General features: G+C 47.7%; 1 protein-coding gene across 1 annotated transcript; it reads right to left on the bottom strand.

Annotated features, from left to right (window-relative positions):
• Positions 1 to 999: 999 nt before the first annotated feature.
• On the bottom strand, positions 1,000 to 21,918 carry Slc39a6 (solute carrier family 39 member 6). The gene is made up of 10 exons (XM_032885349.1): positions 21,762 to 21,918; positions 19,397 to 20,167; positions 17,714 to 17,897; positions 16,472 to 16,641; positions 14,918 to 15,136; positions 9,062 to 9,167; positions 6,176 to 6,553; positions 4,788 to 4,868; positions 3,216 to 3,406; positions 1,000 to 2,248 (listed from the first exon to the last, which is right to left on the bottom strand). Exons 2-10 carry the CDS (start codon positions 20,156 to 20,158, stop codon positions 2,096 to 2,098), a joined length of 2,244 nt encoding a protein of 747 aa, XP_032741240.1. The 5' UTR covers positions 20,159 to 20,167; positions 21,762 to 21,918; the 3' UTR covers positions 1,000 to 2,095.
• Positions 21,919 to 22,058: the final 140 nt, after the last annotated feature.

Here is a 22,058-nt window from a genome sequence, read left to right as displayed (position 1 = left end):
TAAAGTTATACAGTTGAGCAATATATAAGTGAACTGGCTGGTATATTTTACTCTACATTATTACATAAAAGAATGATATCTTACTTTTCTGTTGTGATAAAATACCCTAAAAAGAAGCAACCTAATGAAGGAAGGGGTGATTTTGGCTGAGTGCCAGATGGATGGAGTCTATCATGGAGGCCTGGGGGACATGGTAAGAGGCAGGGAAGATTTGGTGACAGAAGTTGGAGGCTGGGTGTCACACTTTGTCAGTCATACTGCATCTGCACTCAGAAAGCTGAGAGCAAACAGGAAGTGGGGTTAATACAAAGCCTCAATGTTAACCTTGAGTACCCCACTTCCTTCACAGTCATCCCAAAAGGCATCACCAGCCATTCAAACACATCACCATGTGTTCAAACATGCATCCCATTCACACCACAACTACTAGACATTGTAATTTTTGGCGTGTCTGCACATGTGTAGGTAAACATGCACACCCACGTGCATGTAGAGGCCTGTATGAGTCTCTTACTGGACTTCTGTTTGGGCGAGGCTGGTGGCCAGCCAGTAATCTTGCTGTCTTTGGCCCTTGCACTTCCGGTGTTACACAAGAGTACACTGCCATGCCTGCCTTTTCATATGGTGCTGGGGCTGTGACTCCTCCTACCGTGCTTACAGTGAGGGCTCCTACCCTCAGATTCATCTCTCCAGTCCTCAGACACTTCACCTTTATAGAAATGAAGTAGAATAGTTACCAGGGTGGGTAGGAGGAGATGGGGAGAAGTTTTGTATCAAAATAGGGTCTTACTATGCAGTCCTGGCTTGCCCTGTATTTACAGGGATCCCTGCCTCTGCCTCCCAAGTGATGAGATTAATGGCACGTGCCACTATGTCTGCAAGTTTTTAATGGGTCTAGTTTTCATCTTGCAAGATGAACGAGTTCTGAAGATGGTGTTAACAGACTCAGCACTCCTCAGCTGCATGCTTAAAGATGGAAAGAAGAACGAGAACAAAGCCTGACACTGAGTGGACACTTTAATTTTTTAAGAAAGAAACATCTAGACAGTGCTACAGACAGTCCTAATGTATCTACAGTGTCATACATAAAAGGACAGCTGTTCACAATGACATTTTAAAGCACTGAGAGAGAGGGGGGTAGGGAGGGGGAGGGGGAGGAAGAGGGAGAGGGAGAGGGAGAGGGAGAGGGAGAGAAAGATTGAGAGCGTGAGAGCCAAGTGCTTTCTGAATCCAAGAAGTCAAAATATTTTCAGAACAGGTCTTAATGCCCTCTCATGGATCAAGGCTTTAATATTCGCTATCTGGGAGCCTAGAAACCAGAACCTTCCCATCCCCATGCTCATGAGTGTAACTTACCTCGGTGAAAACCACGTCTCCTGGTGACACACACACTACTTACTCATCTGGCCCATGGCCACACACAGATTTAAACTCCCCATTTCTCAGCCAAGTGACACATTGCTTGGATTAATATATTTAGACTTCTCTATTACACAAATGTACAACCAGAGGAAGTGTATCAAAAGTGCTCACTTGTTTTACAGGAACATTAACAATCCGACAGATGTTCACGATGTACGCTGAACTAAACACGCCCCTTAAAACAAATCTACATTATAACCAATCTTGTGATTTTTCTAAGCAATGCACACCTCCCCAATCCTTTCCTTCTGTTTCTTGGCTACACTGTGCGAACTGTTGGTGTCTCGGGTTTTGTGGTCATTCTTGCTCACCATGAGCAGGGGCCCGACTCCAGCAGGGAACCAATGCTAAAGCTGTACAAAGGAGCATAAAAGACACTTTCTCTAAAACATACAGAACATGGCATGCCCAGACATACAGTAAACCGGGCAATACTGGTGGATCGCACATGTAATTTACATTTCCAAAACAGAATAACTTAAATATTAACACGTACCGCTATGTTACCCAATGGAGCTGACTTGATAAGCATAACAAATGGCAACATTTGATAGAGAAATTGCAAAGCCCACTAGTTTTAACTGCCGTGTCACAGCGTGCGAACGCATTTCTACCATCTATCCAACTACAGACAACAATACTTCTATAAGCTGCTCTAGGGTTTAGAACCTAATTAGAAATTAATACGAAACACAATTTTATGCTCAAATATGGAAATGAGTAACATAATTCCAAAACCCAGAAGTATCCCAGCATTCTGCAGGAAGAAATATCCCCAGCGGCTGCATCCGTGATCACTGGCATCATTGTGCAGCATCTCAGGTACCTGAGGGAGGAGGCAACCGGTTAGCTTTCAGAACAGAGCCCAGAGCGTCTGAGGGACAGTGTGGCTCGGGCTGGATAACATGTTGGTCAGTGTCCTGAACTCGACGGCGACACTCTGGTCGGGACCGAGCATGTCCCAGCAGCTGCCTAGGACAATGACGGCTATGTTCCAAGCAGGTAAACATTCACCCACTGTTCAGGGAGAGGCGATGCTGGCTTCCCTGCTTCAGGTCCTGCAGGCAGGTCTGAGGGTCACTTCTGATGCAGAGGTGCCTCTCATACCACACAATGCAAGCGTAGCAGGAAGACTGCCTGCTTTAGGAGTATTGTGTGGACAAGGGAATTTCACTTTGTCAATAAGGGCATTTTAAGTATAGCAACATGTGGTTTGGGCTGGGTTCACTGTGAGTTTATAGACAATTAAGGGCTTGATTCTACAAAAAGAGGAGTTTTCATGTGCTTCCTGGTAACCCTGGGAAGGAGAACGGTGTATAAACGGCTACCAACACGAGCTCAGAGGGCACCTACAGTCTTAACCATCATCTCTCTGGCTCCACAATCCTGTCTCACCACTGGAATTAACACCAGTTTTGCGATGATTTTTTTTTTTTTCTTTTCCGGGGCTGGGGATCGAACCCAGGACCTTGCGCTTCTTAGGCAAGTGCTCTACCACTGAGCCAAATCCCCAACCCTTGCGATGATTTTTTAATAAAAAAAGATTAATTTTATTTGTGTGTATGTGGGTTTGTGTTTGTGCATTGCCTACAGAGGCAAGACAGGGAGGGGATGAGATCCTGAGATGGAGCTCCCTGGGTTGAGTCACAGGATGTGGGTGGGTGCTGGGAACTAAACCCATGTCCTCTGAAGAGTAGCATGTGCTAACAGTCAAGCCATTTCCCCGCCCCTGCAATGACTTTTTACTGCACACTTCTCTTTAGTAAATGTCCTCTGACTCCCTGGAAACTTACCATGTCGACCAGAGCGACATACATGAACAAGCCGGCAGTGAGGGCAAATATCCACATGGAAACATTTTCTGCATAATGCCCGATGAATATCCCTGTTGCCATTCCAAGATAGGCCAGCATGGCTGACAGGGCATTGTAGAGCACTGCCTGCTTGACGGTCATGCCAGCCTTTAGCAAAACAGCAAAGTCACCTTTAACAGAAAACAAAAGAGGAGGGCAAAGTCATTGAAGACAATTTTGACACATCTAAAAGATTTTTTAGATATAAGAAAGTTTGATTTTTCTCCAGAGGAATAAAAAGAAAGAAAATATCCAGGGCTAGAACAGCATGAGCAGGCCCGCCAGTTTCACAAACTTAACGACTGCTTCGTGCAGCAGTGTCTAAAGGCTTCTGTGTCAGTGATGGCGCGTGCGTGCACATGTCCCCTGCTGTGTTCTCGCACTGTCTTTAGGGGTTGACACTGCAGCTGCAGGCAGGAGCAGCAGCAGTTATCCTAAGGCTCTCCTGGGTGCCATGAGACCCACTCTGAGAAACACTAAAACACACAATAACACACCGGGAGGCAGAGGGGGAGGGCGTGGACTCACATGCATGGTCAGCAACTGACCAACACCTAAGGGCCACTGAGTCAGGGAATTGAAGAGTCTCACAGGGCAGGAAGTACTGAGAATGGGGAAGAAAGGGAGACACAGGCTTACACAGCATGCGCCAGGTAGACAGACAGAGGTGAAAACTGGCCGACTGTTTATGAATCAACGTGTGCCATGAGAAGAAACAGGAACTGGGGTCCAAAGACGGAGGAAGGTTTCAAATTGTAGTACAACGAGAAGTGCCAGTCACCAACTCCTTTCCTTCAGCCCCAAGACTTCCTGCTGTCATTTTCCCCTTTACCCCCGAGGCAGTCCCTTCCTGAACCCTGAGCTAACCTGGCCGTCAGGAGCCCCAGTCACGCTCCTGCCTCCATTCTCCAAAGCACCGGGTTCTGAACTCAGGTCTTCAGGCTGGCACACAAGTGCTCTTACCCACTGAGCGTCGACTCACCCCGGTCTCTCAGGTCAGGCAATGTGGGCACGTGCCCTACCGTGGGGCGAATACCACACAAGCTGGAGGTTCTTTTCTAACATCCTGATGTGATTTAAGAGATATCCCTGTATATGCTGTAACTCTGGTTGATTCGGGTTTTGGGGGTTGGGAAGCAGGGTCTTACTTAGCCTGAGCTGGCCTCAAACTATGTGGATGAGGATGACCCTGAACTCCTGATCCTTCTGCCTTTACCTCCCAAGTGGTGGGATGACAGTCACGCACATGCACTTGTAGGACCCCAGCCATTCATGTCTCCAGGTGCCAGCACAGAAAGGAAGGATACAGAAGGGACTCAGGTATACGGGGACCCACACAGGCATTATGCACTCGTAGGGTCAGAATTCTGGCTGGAAACAAATTTGTGTCCAGCGAGAAAGAAGGGCTGTTTGGTGAGCAGACGACAAGAAGGAAGGCCTTGGCGATGAGGGACCACCAGTGACAGCAGCATGGTCCATTCTCACAACAAAGGCTGTGCACGCTTCTCTTACCGAGTTCATGAGGTAGCTCATGACAGAACACAGCGACAGAGGTGCTTAGCCCGCTGGACAAACCCTCGGTGAAAGCAGCACCTGTGTAAATGAAGTCAGCAAAGGTTAGCCAGAAGTTCCGAAAGCTTGTGAGGACACAGAAACGACGAGAACACGGTGACATTACGTTGTGCACAACACCATCTTTCTAGCTCAACCTCCACCTCCTTACTTAAAGAAACAAGGTGGGCATGGTGGCCCACACGTTTAATTATAGTATCCAGGAGGCAGAGGCAGAAGGATCTCTGTGAGTTCTAGGCTGGCCTGGTCTACACAGGGACCTCCAAGTAAACCAGAGCTACACAGAGAAACCCTGTACTTAAAAATAAATACAAATAAAAGGTTATTTTACTTGTGTGTGACCACGGCACTTGTGAGGTCAGAGGACGGCTTGTGGGGTGCTCTCCTTCCCCATGTGGATTCTAGGGACTGCGCTCAGGCATGCAGGTTTGTGAGCAGTGCCCCCCCCCCCCCAGTCATCTGGGCCTCAACCCTATCTTCATTAGGAGGAATCTCAGGGCACATCTCCCTGGGCCTAGACGCCCCAGGAAGCACAGACATATTCGACAGGGAAGGAAAGGTTCTGCTGTCTAGCAATGAGCTACCATCTACAAACCTGAGAAGAGACTGCTACCATACAAAACCCTGAGCTGAGAATATAAATTACATCAGCAGAAAGCCCTCTGCAGTCAGAGGTACGTAAGCATTTCTCTGGACTCGGAAGAATTCATGAGGTCATCAGACTTGTGGACCTTTCCACAAGGAGACTCAAGACAGAACCCCTCCCATTTAAAAAGCTAAGTCTGCACACGGCAACTTTCCTCCTGTCAGCCTAGGCAGACCCCAGCGGGCCAAGGCCTGGCTGAAAGGCAGCACTGCCTCTCTGCCCTCTGCTAGTCTCTACCACCTGCTTCCCAGTACTTTCACGTTTGGGGTGTGGAACCCAGGCATTCACGCATGCTAGGCAAGACCTAACACTAATGTTTAAACCATGATCTCAAGAACTCATGGACGAAGAGGGACTTCTGTGTGTTTGATGCAGGGCTCACACCCAGGGCTTATGCACACTATGTAAGGCTCTACCACTGGGCTAGAGCCCCAGGCAAGCACGGCCATTGATAAGTGCGTAGGCAACAACTGGGGCGCAGACCTGACACTGATTTGTAGGCCACGTTTACTAATGTAACATAGCACTTCATCGTCACAAAGTAGACAAAAAAGTATTGTGATAATTTTAAAGTCAGCATCCTCACATAAACCAACCTATGCTTTTGTTAAGTTTGAGAGAACATTTACTGTCCTATTTCCAGGCTGACCAGCAAGGATCAACCAGCCATGTAGTGGCATACCAATAGCAAGGCCGTCGCTGAAATTGTGCAGCCCATCGCCCATGATCACCATCCAGGCCAACGTGGCAATGCCAGCATCCTTCAGCTCCTCCCGAGAGTAGCGCTGGCTGTGGCTGTGGGGGTGGTGGTTCTGGTGGTGGTGGTGGTGCAGAATGTGGTGGTAGTCGTGGTGGTGGTGGATGAGGTCGTCGGACTGGCCCAGTGTGTCGTGGAAGTGTGAGTGGCACTTGTTCTTGCAGCCCCTGGGCACGTATTCGTTGTAGACTTCTTGTGGGTGTGCGTGGGCTATCATGACCTCTTCCTCTTCCAACAGCGTGGGCTGCTGGGAATCAAAGGGGGAGGGCTCTTGGGAGTCCGCTTGCAGATAGCTTTCAGGTCCTGGGGGTAAACACAGAGAAGGCTGAGACCGAATGAACATTCACTGGTGTTCCTGAACAGTTCAGATGTTCCCACTGATGGGCAATCACCTCAGAGCCCGGTGGCCCTCAGGCCTGCAGATGTAGGCTGCAGAGCGGTGTAGATGAGGAACGCCAACGGGCTCTAGTGAGCTCCTCAGATGTGAAATACATCATGTTTCCAGACGGGTTTCAAGTGCATAACTGTAGCACTAAAGCCGAGGGAGGGTTACTCGAGCTCAGAGCTCCAAGATTAGTCCAGGCAACACAGTGATAGTGAGATCCCAGCTCATAAAATGAAAGGGTTTATTTCAAAGTTTAATTTTTAATTACACTTATTTATCCATTCATTCATTCATGTGTGGCTTTGGTACATGGTCACAGCATGTATGTGGACGTCAGAAGACGGCTGTTTGGGGTCATCTTCCCTCCATCGAGTGGGGCACCAACTGAATTCAGATGACCAGACGCCCAGCACCCTTGTGCACTGAGCCCTCCGTCTCACTGGTCCTACTTCCTCTTAGTCCCTCTCTTTTTCTCCAGTTAGTTTTATTAATGACCCATTTAAGAAATGATTTATTCATTTAGTCTATGTGTATTGTTGTTTAGCCTGCACGCTTGTCTGTGAAAGGGAATCAGATTCCCTGGAACTGGAGTTGTAGACAGTTGTGAGCTGCCATGTGGGTGCTGGGAACTGAACCCGGATTCTCTGGAAGAGCAGCCAATGCTCCTAACCACTGAGCCATCTCTCCAGTCCATTAATGACTCATTTTTTTTAAATACAGGAAAGTTTTCAGAATTGTTAATGCATGTTGATTTAAAACTCATTAGAGTTTTCTTTTTTTTTTTTTTTTCATTAGAGTTTTCAAAATGGTAAAAAGCTAGTGGGGTTTTTCTTTTTTTGTTTTTTTTGTTTATTTATTCACTTTCTCTGAAGTATTTGTTCAATAGTAACAGTGGATGTATGGCACTTTTACAAATTGGAACTGAAAGAAACTGTCTCCTGAGAGTCTCTGCTAGACCTGACAAATACAGAGGCAGATGCTCCTATCCTGTGCTAAGTATTCTGGGTCGTTTGCTTTAGATTTGTTATGTGGCCCAGGCCTCACACTCCTGCCTGGAGATCCTAATGCTGGGATTATTGGCCTATGACCCCAGGCCTGACTGGACCATCTGTTCTCACAGGCCCCGGGGATATGCAGACTCATTAGAAAACAGCTGCCTTCAACAAGTTTAAGTTGAGTCTAGTGATAGAGTATGGATTTGTGAAAATCCCTAAAACTATACTTAAAACTGTGACCCTCAGTGAGTGGAAAGCAAAGAAACACAAGTCTCTTCATCAGCTAAGAGGAAGTTTGCTTGTTTGTGTGTAACAAGGGTACTTCCTCCCTGAAACTCACGACCCATTAAGATTTCCCCAGAACTCGACACGGAGCAAAGCAGCACTCACCATGGCTTTGCAGGACCTCATTTCAGAAGGAAGTGAGCACCGTGTCACTGGGTTCACGCCAAGTTCCTGGAGGCATAGCTCTGGGAATAACACTGTGGCTTTAAGCTAAGACCCTCCATACCGAGCTGGTTGGTAACTGACAGCAGGAGGCACTGGAGTGCGTTGACCTCTCCCTGAGATGCCAGCCATGGGTGTGCTACTCTGCCTTAACTGCATCTGTCTAGCCTTATGATCTGGAGCTGGTGGAGTAAATGGAGGGTGGAAGGTGAACTGAAGGAGGATTCCATCTGTGTAGCTAAGGGGAGATCATCATTCACAGGGGCTGGGACTTGTGGGTGGGATGGCTGCCTTGGGGCTACCCGTGCTCCTATAAGAAGCTCACTGATTCTCCAAGTTAGGCTCTGGTGAAATCCCTGCTTGGGTCTGTCGTTGATGCCCGGTCCTGGGTAGGTGGGGAAAGTGAGCGTTTGTTTCTGTTTCCCCGGGGAAAGAATCCATTGAACAGATAACCACACAGGTACCCTCCAGCAGTGACTCCTTGGGGCAGTTCCTCATGACTCAGTGAGAGGAAGACATAGTGACCCATATTCTTTGGCTTACAGCCAGCACCTGCTCACATGAATTCAGTTCTGAATAAACAAATAAACAGCCCCACATGCACGGAGTGTCTTTAGGAGACTGTCATGCCCGAAGCCTCGTACAGGAGTACCCACACCCCGAGGACCCGGGATCTCTGCTGCATGCGCGTGCCCTCCACTCCCTCCTCATTTCCAAAGTTTACAGTGTCTTCTCTACTCCATGCTCCTTTGCTGGGAACCAGCCACCCGTGATCCCAAGCCTGCTAGAGAAAGCCACTCCTTAGACACTAGAGTCCTGCCTCTCAGGTGGCTCCCAGCACACACTGCAGATTCTCTCTGAGCATTCTGGAGATAATTTTTAAAACCACGAGATTCTTTAGGAAACAAACAAATGAAAATGTCACCAAATGACCCCGGATGCCCTGTGTCCCAGCATCACCCAGTCCGAGTCGTGGACACTTACGTTCACCTGCGTCCACCTTCTCTTCGTTTGTGGAAAGCTGAGATTCGTATTTGGACAGCTGCTTCTTGCTCTCCACATCCTCATCGTTTTCAGGTTTCTTCTGATTCTGAAACAGCCAGCAAAAACAACATTTTGAAATAGCTGATCTGCTTCTGTGGAGAGCTCGGTCTGTGGAGAGCTCTCAGTGCAGCTGGGCCTGAGGCTCGGTGCTGAAGCACTTGCCTAACGTAGGTGGGACCTTGGGTCCCCGTCCTGACCATCACAACCAATCAAAACCCGGTAAGCAAAAGACACAGAAAAGGCAACCTAGGCTGAAACAAAAGCCACCCAGGATGGGGCCTCTGTCTGTTTGTTGAGCACAGTATGGAGTTGTGGCCATAACAGCAGTCAAGAGGGCAACGAAACCCGAGTCAGATTAAGCAGTTACTCTCCCCGTGTAGCCTCACTCCAGCTACTGCAGTGTGGGGTCACGTGGTCAGGGACACACACACACACACACACACACACACACACACACACACACACACACACACACACACACACACCACCCGGGGCACGTGGGGCCTGGCGATGCTGTGGACTCTAGTTGGATGCCGGGGTGATTCATCCGCAGACCCCACCTGTTATGACTGAGGGACAGCTACAGCCATTTCTCAGGTGTGCTTCCCTCCCGGCCACTTCTTGGGCTCTGAAACCCACCTTTTTCATACGATTTTGTTCTGCAGACTAAAGTACTTATCCCTAATAAAACACCATGAACATAAAAACGGTTTACTTTTATTTATGTCTGCATACGCGTGCCCAGAGAGGCCAGGTAAAGACACTGGAGCTGCCTGACACAGGTGCCGAGGCTTAACCACTGTAAGAGCGACAAAGTGCTCTTAACCACTGGGCCATCTCTCTACTCCTCGTGTTTTACTTGAAATTATCATTTAAAAAAAAAAACTTTGATCCTTAAAAAAAAAATCTTAATCTATTTTAACCATCTTCCTTTCGTGTACATTTTTGTGCGGCGATGGGGATGGACCCCAGGTTTTGGAGCATTCCATCAGAATTCCCTTTCCTTCTTTCGTTCTCCCCCACCCCGCTCCCCACCCCACCCCGGCTTTGAGACAGGGTTTCCATCAGCAGCTAAGGCTGCACTGCGCTCTGTCTACCTCACCCTCCGTGTCCTGCGATTGGGCGTGGGCCTCAGGGACTGACTCTGGCTGAGCTTTGTGGCCACTCCAAGGCGAGGCTCCCTGTGTGAGTCTGAGTGACAGTTACGCTGCAGAGGTCTCAGGACAAATGAGCCTGTGCCTTACCTACTTATGTGGACCATACTTTAGTTATAGAAATCATCACAGGCTGTCTTGTTTGCAGTATTTATTCCATGAGGGAGACACGCCGAGTCACTACTCCTGCGTAGTGCAGCTGTTACCAGAGGACCAGAGCTTCACTCCGGATGAGGATTATGCAATTCTTCGCTTGTGATCATTGATATGTTATATGAGTAAAGCCCACAGGGTGCTATTAGAGTGTGCAACAACAGGACCGGAAGAAGTTTCAGGACGGGCTCTTTAAAAATGCAGCAGTTAAATCAAAACCTAAGGGTGAGCAGGACTTTGTAGTGAAAGATGGAGAGGTGGTAATCTAGGTGGATTCCTAAGTGTGAGAGAGGGTCCTCAAACAGCAAAGAGCCAGCTCCCTTCTGGAACTAAAAGACACTCACGGTAGCCCGAGAGGCCGTTCTCTCTCTCAGGGTGGCTGGGTGAGAAGACTGGAAGCTGCAGCTGGAGGAAGCCAGGCACCACTGAGCATGCTGGGATGGTCTGTCTAGAAAGCACTGGGGAGTCACTGGAGGACGCGGAGCAGAGCTGCAGAGCACTGCTGCTGTGTAAGTAGAGCAGGTGGAAGAATGGAAATTATGTGAACGGGCTGGGTAGGAGGTGACTTTCCCACTCCAGGAGGGAGATAACTAGGCCTGGACTACACAGCAGCAAAAATGGTTGGGTGGAGGGGGACAGAGAGATTGTGGACATAGTGTCCTGGCTGGATCTAGAGGAATGATGGGTGTCACAATGGTTCTCTGATTCCCAGCGAGAGCCACACCTACTTAAGGAAAATACCCTCTGTCAGTCATCATAGATACTGAACTTTTACTTTTTTACTTTATCTTTATGAGGGAGAAAAGAAATTAAGACATCACACTAACTTGAACGCTCTTAAAAATAAACCCAACACTGAAACCTAACATGGGAACAGAATAGCTAATGCTTCCTTCCAGGCTTGGTGAAGGCTATCTGGAGTAGTTTCTGCGGTTCCATGTTGTTTCACGTTTCCCCTGTTCCATAAGCATTTATCATCGTCTGCCATGTGCCAAACCCAACCCAGACAGAGGGAACTGCACAGGACACCGCTACACCGGATCTTCCATGTTTATATTACATTCTACTGCGTGTCTTAAAATAGAGACACTCAGCTGCCCTGTGGCAATCCACAACAGTATGGAGATCACGTTACTGCTGCACTCTAAGATACTGACTGGCACAGCGCACGTTCATAGTTCACTAGTGACCTACAGTTGGTAAGTAAACTGCTATATTTTCACAACAGCCTGCCTGTCAGAAGCTCAGGGTATGGAGTGCCAGGTTAAAGGACGGTTAGGTAAAAATCAGGTGAAGATTGAAACCAGGGCTGATGAGGTATCGCAGTGGAAGACACTTTCTGCCATGCCTGACGACCTGAGTTCTAGCCCTGGGACCCACATGGTATATGGTTACTGCAAGCTCTCCTCTTTCCTCTGTGTGTGTCCTGGCATTCATGTGCCCTCCCCCACATAAGCATAATTAAGAAATTGAAACTAATTGAAATAAAGATATTAACAAATTAGGGTGTTTGGAAAAAAAACACTCCACGGCCAGGGCAGAGGTGAAGCACACCTTTATTCCCAGCACTCAGGAGGCGAGGCAGAGGCAGAGGCAGAGGCAGAGAGGCAGAGGCAGAGGCAGAGGCAGAGGCGCAGAGGGGCAGAGGGGCAGAGGGGCAGAGGGGCAGAGGGGCAGAGGGGCAGAGGGGCAGAGGGGCAGAGGGGCAGAGGGGCAGAGGGGCAGAGGGGCAGAGGGGCAGAGGGGCAGAGGGGCAGAGGGGCAGAGGTGAAGAGGGGCAGAGGGGCAGAGGGGCAGAGGGGCAGAGGGGCAGAGGGGCAGAGAGGCAGAGAGGCAGAGGCAGAGGCAGGCAAATCTCTGAGTTCAAGGCCAGCCTGGTCTACAGAGAGAGTGGACAGCCAGGTGCTACACAAAGAAATTCTGTCTCAAAAAAGTAAGTAAATAAACAAACAAACAGGCACAGTAAAAATGAACCAAAATCACACAAAGCAAATTCCGAGTTCCACTAAGTAAAACAATGAACACATTTTAAAATATTCTTATTTTCACTTTTCTAGTTACGTGTCTGTGTAGGCATGTGTTCGTGAGCCTGCAGATACCCGAGGAGGGTGTGAGATTCCCTGGAGCTGTAGTTACAGGAAGCTGCCTACATGGACGATGGAAGGCAAACGTGGGCCTCAAGACAGTATGCACTCTTAATGTGCCCTCTGGCCCCACGGTTTTACTTTTAAAGCTAAGAATAATTCTAAAGGATAAAAGAGAAAGGGCATGTCTTCGAACCAGTATAGCAATGGAAACAACCACATCGAACATGACTTTGGACATTAAAATGAGATGGCCGCGCTGGAGAGTTGGCGCAGTGGTTAAAGCATTTGTTCCTCTTGCAGAGAACCCGGGTTCCACTCCTAGTATCTGTATGGGAGCTCACAGCAACCTGTAACTCTAGGCCTGGGGAATCTGATGCCCTCTTCTGATTTCCACTGGCACCAAGCACACATATAGTACACATACATACATGCAGGCAAAGCATTCATACACATAAAATAATAAGATAAATTACATATTTAAAAAAATTTTTAAAAAAGCAAGAAGCTCTTCTTTGTGCTGCCCTTCGAGACCCACATGGCCCAGGCTGGCTTCAACCTTGCTATGCAGATGATGACCCTAAGATCTTAATCTTTCTGCCTGCATCTTCCAGGTGCTAAGAGCACAGGCATGTGACATCATGCCCAGCTCAGGAACAGTTATTTTTATTTACGCTCCTCTCCTGGTAGGGACATTAAACAGAGGGTTCACATTTGTAGTGTATAATTTTTTTAATCTGTTTTTTGAAACAAGAGTCTCCCTGTCTTGTCAGACTGCCATGAAATTCATTATGTAGTCCAAGCTGGTCTTGAACTCACGATACTGCTTCCTCCAAGTCCTAAGCATGGGTTTACAGGTGTGTCACCCTGCCCAGCTTAGCACAGGACATTTTCCTGAGTGTAAAATCCCCAAGACTGAACGCTCACAGGACCGACACGGCCCTTCTGTTCACACGTGTGCTTGTCTGCCACCGTGAGCCCGAGACTCAGGCAGAGCCAGCTACGCTTAATGTTTAGACTTTCTGTGCCAGCTACGCCGGTTGTATAATTGCACAACTTAATTACAGGTTGCTCAAACTCAAAATGACGGTGAGCATAGTTTCTTCTGTGAGCACAGAAGCTGAATGCCTTTAAAAGACGCAAAGGCAAGTTCTGACCAAAAAAAAAAAAGGCTAATTTACGTAAGGTGTCCATGCAATGTTTTCAAAATGCAGCCCCTATGTTCAGAGTAGCTCTAAAAGTATGCAGACTCTTGTTCAAGTCAAGAAACCATACGAATCCAAATCGGAGACGCAGATGAGCTGCAGCACAGGCATGAAGAAAACAGGTCTTGAAAGCATCACCCCACCCCGCTCCACAAAACTCTGATCGGGTGACGAGCATTTATCTGGCTTTGATTTAAACTGTTTTTGAGACAGGTCTCACGGCCCATCTGGTCTCCAACTGACTCTGGCAGCTGAGCTGGCCCTGAAGTGCTGGGTTACAGTCAGGCGGCCCCATGCTCTTCTGAGAGCCCTTCTGTCAGCCTTCTGACTGAGCTGCCCACGTCCGTCAGGTTACGGGGACAGCACTTCATGTCTGGAAGGTATTATTATTTATCAGAAAGAAAGGGCCTCTACTTGGCCCTGGGCTATTTTATAGCACAGTTTGCAAAGGATAAGCAAAGAAGTCATGTTTCCTTTGAAACACAACGGAACCACAGCAATAGAGCAATTAACCTAAAACCAACGACATTTCCTGCTCACAGCCCCGACACACGCTGATGCTATAGCCACAGCATCTGTGCTCACACCTGCTTTTGCTCTGGTTGTGTGCATGTGTACACAAGAAAAGAGCATGTATACGGGAAAAGAGCAGATTGGAGACTATTGTTGAAGCTCGGTTGATGGCTGAGTTGACAAAGTGAGTGCTGTGCACCTAGGAGGACGTCCAGGACCCCAAGCTGAGTGTGGTGATATGTGCTGTGGTCCCAGTCTAGGGAGATGGAGCTACGAGGAGCTCCAGGGTTTCCTAGCCAAGCTTGGCAAACTCCAGGCTCAGCATACACTTGCCTCAAATATAAGTGGAGTGGGACTGAGGAAGACACTGATGCTAACCTCTGGTCTCTATTCAAACCCATGTGCACAGCAGGCAGGCAGGCAGGAGAGGAGGGAAGGAGGGAAGGAGGCAGGGGAAGAGGGAGGGAGCCAGGGAGGGAGGGAGGGAGGCAGGCAGGCTTCTCCTTCAGGCTTATCAAGATGCGGAAGTTCGACGTGAACACCTCTGGGGTCCAAAGCACCTTAAAGGTACTGAATGCCTCCTACAAAGGTTACAGAGTCTGGGCGGGCTGTCCTAATGACAGCCAGAGTGCCACTCTAAGTGCGTGCCTGACGCATAGCAGGTCCCCAGCTACTGGGTAGTCTTACCTTCTTCTTCTTATCTTTAAATTGCTTGATCAGCGTGAGGACGTGTTCCACAAGAAACATGAAATATAAGCCCCCTAGAGCCGTCAGACCTTTCCACGTGGAATCAAAATAGGAGCTTTCTTCTAGGTTCTGAGCCGACAGGTGGCTGAACAGGGGACCTCTTTTCATTTCCATTGCTGGTTCTTCATGGCTATGACTGTGGTGATGACTTGCATGAGACTAAAGGGAAATGATACACAGCTTTTAATTCGCTGGTTTCTTCTGTCAGAATATGACAACATTTAGATGTTAGCATAGGACATAATTCAGATGTCAGCATATGACATAATTCAGAATTAAGCTATTGGTGGAATACTTTAGTATCAAGGAGGCATTGAAAAAATAAAGAGGACAATGGGCAGCTAGCTACCTAGAGCTTAGTGAATGCTATCTGCTATGCACTTAACAGGGTGGGTCTGTTCAGTGTAAGGGCAGATACACTCCAAATTGAATACCATAACTTAGAAATAGATAGTCTCAATGTCTGCCAAGTTACCATGGCCACAATGAACAGAGACTTAACATGCATAATATCTATGACTTAAGGTCCCACCTGAAAGGCCCACATCAGGTTCATCGGATCAGCCTTGTGAGCAGCTCAGTCAGCACCCAGGGGTGGGCTCTGCAGGGATCTGAGAACCTGCACACCACATCTGCAGCCTGCAGCAGACTGTCGCAGTAACGAGCTGATGCTACTGGACAGGAAACGAGTCGGGCATGCAGCACCCTCACAAAAGCATGGCGTACTGGCTATGTCCAGGCTACTTCCTGCATCCTGCAGATGGTATGTCTAAACACCTGTCATTTGGTAGTCAGGGAGACTGCCACTCAGAATAGTTTTCATTTTGAATCCAACATGAGATTGCCAGTGTTCTAGAAAGGAATAACTTCCCCTTTCTACCAAACTGAAAAATCTGTAGGCTAATTTTTCTTTTTTTAGTATTGTGTTTTGAAGCCAGGGCTTTATTCATTTCCAGAAAATGCTCTATCAATAAGCCACATCCTCAACCCTCTAAGAGAAATAAAAAAGGGACCCCCAAACACTTCCTGTCTTGGATTTATCAGGCCTGTTTATTGAAATAGCCATCAGGTCATGAAGAATGAATTTCTAAACACACAAATTCAACTGTGAAGAAAACCTCTAAGTTTCGTGGTACCTGAAGAGGCATCCACACTTCTGGTCTGTGGCAACAACAGGTAAGCAAGCAGTTCCCACTGTGGCAGCTGTCACAGTGCTTCAGCCAAGCAGCATTTCTTTCTCTCCTTTATGAGTTCAAAAAGCTTAGTCTAACTTAGTATAACAGACACAGGCAACAGGGCAAAACAAGGAAGACAAAAGTCCCCCAACACGTACTAGAGTCTTGCACGTCACCAGATGTCACCAGATATACTGTAAGATCGACTCCAGAATTTCCAGCCTCTGATCAGTACCAACAGCAGGCATACAAAGGCGGTGCTCACACTGTCAACCGGTAATGATAAATCACAGCAGGGTGGACCAGACACGGAACTTACATGTGGGAGAAGATGTAACAGAGCGTCGCCACTCAGAGTCCCCACGGCCAGCGCCACGAGGAAGCTCAGCAGGAACTTGAAGAACACTCGGTTCATGAGTGGCACCAAGATGACTCCCAGCAGAGACAGGAAACTGATGATGGAAATGGCTATGAAGCCACCGAGCCAGGCTGGCAAACAATCAGAGCAGAGGAAAGCCATGTAAGTGGTACCTCAGAGGCTGCCCACAGTGGCATTAAACACCATGCAAGCCACGCAGCTGAATCTGGGGCGCCTAGGACCGTGCTGCCCTCACCTAATCCTGTGCAGGCACAGAGGGAGACCCTCACACACAAATGGAGAGGCTTCAAGATCAGGGTAAACCTAGTCTACATAGGGTCTCAATACGTAGATCAGGCTGGCCTGGAACTCAAAGATCCACCTGTTTCTGCTTCCAGAGGGCTGGGATTAAAGATGTACGCTTCCATGCCTGGCTATGGTGGAAAAATCTTCAAATGGGGGTTAAAGGAAGAGAAAAACTTACAAGGATGAACTCTCTCTTACTTGGGACCCAATATGTGCTTTCATTCCTAAAACAGCTAAGCTATGAAACAGGAGAGGGAAGCAAACTAGGAACTCACTAATTTCCTTGAAAATAATTTTTAAAAAGTTATTTCTTTCTCTCTTCCTTAGTATAGTGTTTTTCATCCCCACTCCGTTTCCCTTCTTTGAGACAGTCATCTCTTTACCATTCATATATATATGAATGATAGGCAGACAGACAGACAGACAAGGCTAGTTTTTAACTCACAATCCACCCATCTCAGCTTTCCCAAGGTGGGGATTACAGATGCTAACATCCAAGGCTTTATTTACTTAAAAATGTATTTATCTTATACATATGTGTGTATGTCTGTGCACCACATGTATGCAGAAGCCCTCTGAGGTCAGAAGAGAGCATTGGATTCCCAGGAACTGGAGCTACAGATGGTTGTGAGGCAACAGGAGGGTGCTAGGAGCTGAACCGGCACTTTGCAAGAGCAGTCAGTGCTCTTCACCTGAGCCATCTCTCCAGTGCCAAGACAACGCGCCCCCCCCTCCCCGACCCCTTAAAAGAGGCAAACTTTTAAAATTATATTCAGAACATTCAGGTCACAGAACAGCTAAGATGTTATTTCTAGAGTTACACTGAACACTATAAAGAGAAGTACAAGGTAAGTGTAGCTATTAAAAACTGTGCTTATAGAACAGAAGCAACTGTACCTATTTGTAAAGAATAGGTCTTTGGAGGGATTTCCGCCTTCTTCTCACTTGCTGTGTGAATCAGACAAGACCGAGCATCAATTTGATTGATAATGGCTGGACAGAGATAGTTAAACTCTGTTGCATTCAACAGAGCCTGGATGCTCATGCCATGGGATGTCAGCAGTTTTGTTGCATTGAAGCACTGAAGGAAACAGGAGGAAGAAAAAAAAATCACAGACAGAAATTCCCACTGGAAGACTGGAAAATGTAGTCTGACTCATCACCCTTACTCTCCCAACGCTACTTTGTTGATAAAATTAATGCCAGTTAAAATCAGCTCCGCTTTCAACACTGTGGAATTTGCTTCTGGTAGTCCGAAGACCATTCGATGTTACTATGATGTATGTCATTCTCCAAGGGAGAAGCCTCCTGGGGAACAAGCTTGGGGGTAAGTGGAGATTCACAAGCCTGTTAACTCATTGTATAAAGTTATTAAGGAAATGAGCTTTAATTTCGAAATGGGGTTCATTAGAGATTGAGAAATAGGTTTTGGGACTAATGCTCTCTGAGTTGGTCTAAACAAGCCCAAGGCATGTTGTTCCTCCTGCTATGATACTGCTCGCAAAAACTCAGCTCTGTTCTGTCTACGTGCCTGGCGGAATGATTCCCTGCAAAGAGAGATTACTAAAGCATACAGATGACTCTTGTAGAGGGCAATGCTGGTTAATGAACAAACCTGCCCCAGCAGGCAGATGCGTTCAACAGTTTAATTGGACGGCAAGCTTAGTTTGAAGAGAAACTCCTCTGTGCAAAAAAAGCTCGCCTGGTTAAAAAGTATCTATTTCTCATCTGCAAGCACATTTCCGACTCCCACAATTTGTCACCAACACTACAGTGTTGCCAGGGCTATGACCACTCCTACAATCACTCCAAGCTTGATGGTCATATACTGACGTAGCTACATTTTGATCATTAAAGACTAACAACTAATACCTTTGCTGTTGTTATTGCCTGATTTTGACCAGCCCAAGTGACTTATGTAGCGATGGAAAGTCTAGTCTAGGAAAGTCACACGATCTGGGACTCTCACTACCTGACATTCTTGGTCCAACTTGTTCTAAGTTCAATCACTTCACAAGTCACCTTTGGCTGTTTCTGCCAAGGAGAGACAGAGAGTGGCTCTTGTTGTTTTCAGCACCTTAACTGTGCTTGTCCCTAAAACTTCTTCAGATCCCCCACTCTTATTACTCATCCTTAAAGACTTTCTCCACAATTAACCTTGGCATCTTCCTATAGTTATAATAAACCCTGTATTAAGAAAACCCAGGGGTTGGGGATTTAGCTCAGTGGTAGAGCGCTTGCCTAGCAAGCGCAAGGCCCTGGGTTCGGTCCCCAGCTTCAAAAAAAAGAAAAAAAAAAAAAAAAAAAAAAAAAAAAAAAAAAAAAAGAAAACCCAGTAGGCAGCATTATTCTCCTGCAGAGCTGGTCCTCAAGGATGTTTACAACACAGTACAACCCAGGACTATTCTTCTGAGCTCGTCTTCAAGGATGTTTACAACACAGCCTGCACACAGAGAGCCAATGCCTTGCTGAGAGGGAAGAAAAGCTCCCCTTTTTATAACTACCATTTTATTTTTATCTCACGCTCACCCCTGGAGGGGACGAACAGGCGCATTAAAGACTGCACAGCATTGATCTTACCTCCTGGATGTTGTCATTTGAGGTTCTGGAATACATGAAGCTCTTCCTGGGCTCACTCACAGAATCGTTGCCTTTCCTCCTAGCTAGTCGGCTCAGCCGGCCCACTCGGCTCTTCTCTGTGATGCTAGGTGGGGTAGAAGGGTTTATATCTTTGGTGCGTCTCCCGGGTTTTGGAGTCTCTATTGTCTCTAGAAAGTGAGTTCCTTCAGAGACAGTGTTGTAAACTGCCGAGGTCACTTCACTAGAGCTTGCACTCTCCTTGACATTCCTCCTGCCATTCACACGCTCTGCTGGGCGAGATCCTTTACCTTGGCTGGTGTTCGGATTTTTACCTGAATTATCAGAGTCAAGGTCTGGGCAAAAGGCTTTCCGACTGTTTTTCCCAGCGGCAGCATGACCTCGGTGGGAGTGGCGCTCATGGTCAGAGTGGCGCTCATGGTCAGAGTGGCGCTCGTGGTCAGAGTGGTGCTCGTGGTCATGGTGTATGTGGACTCTCTTAATCTTATCTATGCCTATGTTCTGAAGTAATTTTCTGAAGCCTTCAACTGACAAGGAGTCATTCTCTCCATAGCGGTAGAAAAGCTGTTGCAGATGATGTCGCTGCATGGTAACTGCCAAGTCAACATTAATGCCAGATTCCCAATTTGAATTAATTTTCTCAGTGGTCTGAGAGAAAGCAGCTGTTGATTGTAGTTCATGAAGGGGATTTGTAACCCAAAGGGCAAAGGTCAAGATCATGATTACAGATAAATTTGTGGCCATTGCACCTTCCTAGAAAAGATAGGGCGGGAAAGTCTTTACCATACTTCTAGAACAATTTAAGAAACCTCACGCTGAAGACTGATGCCTAATTATACCGTCATCATCTAAACAGCACTCTCAGTTCTGACAAGGATAGCATGAGGTACTGTGGAGACACGGGGAACAACAGGTTTGGGGCGTTCTGAAGCAGATGCAGCAGAGTTAACGCTGCAAAAGCTACAGGAGGAGGAAGAGAGAACCATGTGCTCACTGCCACACCATCAGCTTCTTCCTGAGAACCATGGCTCAAAGCCACTTCCCCTGCCACCATCGTTATACACATAGAAAAAGTAGAAACAACAGTCTCAACTGACAATCCGAATTTTTAAAAAATGGTTTCATTTTTTTGGACACATATCATGTTCCGTATTCCCTACATAATTTTATTATGTTTGTTGTTGTGTGAATCAGGTAATTTCCAATCCATCTTCAAACAGACTATACACACACACACACACACACACACACACACACACACACACACACACCCACGCACACAGGAGATCTCCACACCCACATTAAGCACTGAATCAGACCTGATTTCCTGACAGTTCATCCAGATTTCCCAATTCTTCTGAGTGACCACAAATAGTTCTTTGAACAAGTAAATTAAGCTTCTTGAAAACACAGCATTGTTCTTCAGTTGCTACATATTGGCTAGAGAATGTTTTCTCAGATAATGTTTGGAACTCAAGGCCTGACCTCCTTTTCAAGCGAACTTGAAAAGCAGAATTCAGTTCAGCAGAGGCAATCTAGTCTAGTCTAGTCAGATTTTTGGATGGATGTTCAGCACGTCTCTGGTAAATGATACCGAAGGATTTTGAACTGTACAAGAGCACTGGGAAACCGCCCACCGTATTCCAAGCTGTTCCCCGCACACTTTCACATTCATGACCTCATCTGAAAAGCCGGTAATATGTATTTGCAAGGATGAATACAGGGTGGAAGTGCTTGTTAAACTACTCTGTTGCCCAAGTGCTCATTATCATACTAGGTGCATAGGTAAATGGAGGTACACCCAACCATATAGGATCAGAGTCCTGCCAACAATCTTTGGGCCCTCACATTTGGAGAATTCACGTTATAGGGAAAAAGGAATCCTTCCCAGGGGGAGAAGAAGTGAGTCACCAGATGGGTGGGGCGGATCTGGCCTTGAGCCAGGATAAGATGCTGAGGGGTGGAGACCCGGTCCCCGGATCCCCTCACAGACCAAGTCTGTGTGTGTGGAAGAAACAAGCAAGCCACATGAAGAGGCCTTGAAAGAGAGGAGAAACGGAAAAGCGCACAAAGCTTGCTTATGAAGGCTCCTGTAATGAGATACGTTAGTAAGCTTCCTTGAGAGCGAAAAGTTAAACCATCGCAGAAAGTTCTTAGTTTGGGGCTCCCAAACCTATATGGGGCCCCCAAGTTGGGAGGGGCAGCTATCCAGGGCGAGTGGGGCGTGAGGCGGGGCCCTCGCAGCATCCCTTCTCCGTCGCCCGGCTGGGTCCCAGCACCCGGTCTATATGGATCCGGCCCTGCGGGGCTCCGTCCTGCCGCCCCGCTGCAGTCTTGCGGAACTCACCTTTCCTGGTGTCCCGCCGCCCGGCCCCGCGCGCAGGTTCGGTTCCCCGCGGGCGGTCCGAGGGGGCTGGGAACCCGCGCAGCTCTGGTCTCTGAGAAGCCTTTACGAGGCGTGGAGTAGCGGCAGAATCATGAGCCCGGCTACCCCTCGGCCGCGGGTTGCCGCGCCTCCTCCAAGCAGGACAATCGGTAATTACCGCCGCCTCCCGCTGCTAGCACCGTGGCGCACGCGCAGTGCAGCTCCGAAGCCCGGTCTGCTAAGACCGATCCGCTTTTCCGCGTGTTCTCAGACGCCACG

The sequence above is a fragment of the Rattus rattus genome, chromosome 15, assembly GCF_011064425.1.
Source record: "Rattus rattus isolate New Zealand chromosome 15, Rrattus_CSIRO_v1, whole genome shotgun sequence".
Taxonomy (NCBI): Eukaryota; Metazoa; Chordata; class Mammalia; order Rodentia; family Muridae; genus Rattus; species Rattus rattus.
Note: the sequence above shows the minus strand (reverse complement) of the source record. Positions and strands in the feature narration are given on the sequence as shown.

Bases quoted from the DNA above. Each gene is read 5' to 3' on its own strand.
- Slc39a6 (XM_032885349.1), bottom strand. From the start codon at position 20,158: ATGGCCACAAATTTATCTGTAATCATGATCTTGACCTTTGCCCTTTGG. The intron at 16,642-17,713 runs GTACAGTTGCTT...ATTGTTTGCCAG, and splicing joins GACCTATTCTTTACAAATAG to CCTGGCTCGGTGGCTTCATA. The intron at 9,168-14,917 runs GTAAGACTACCC...TGGCTGTTTCAG, and splicing joins TTAAAGATAAGAAGAAGAAG to AATCAGAAGAAACCTGAAAA.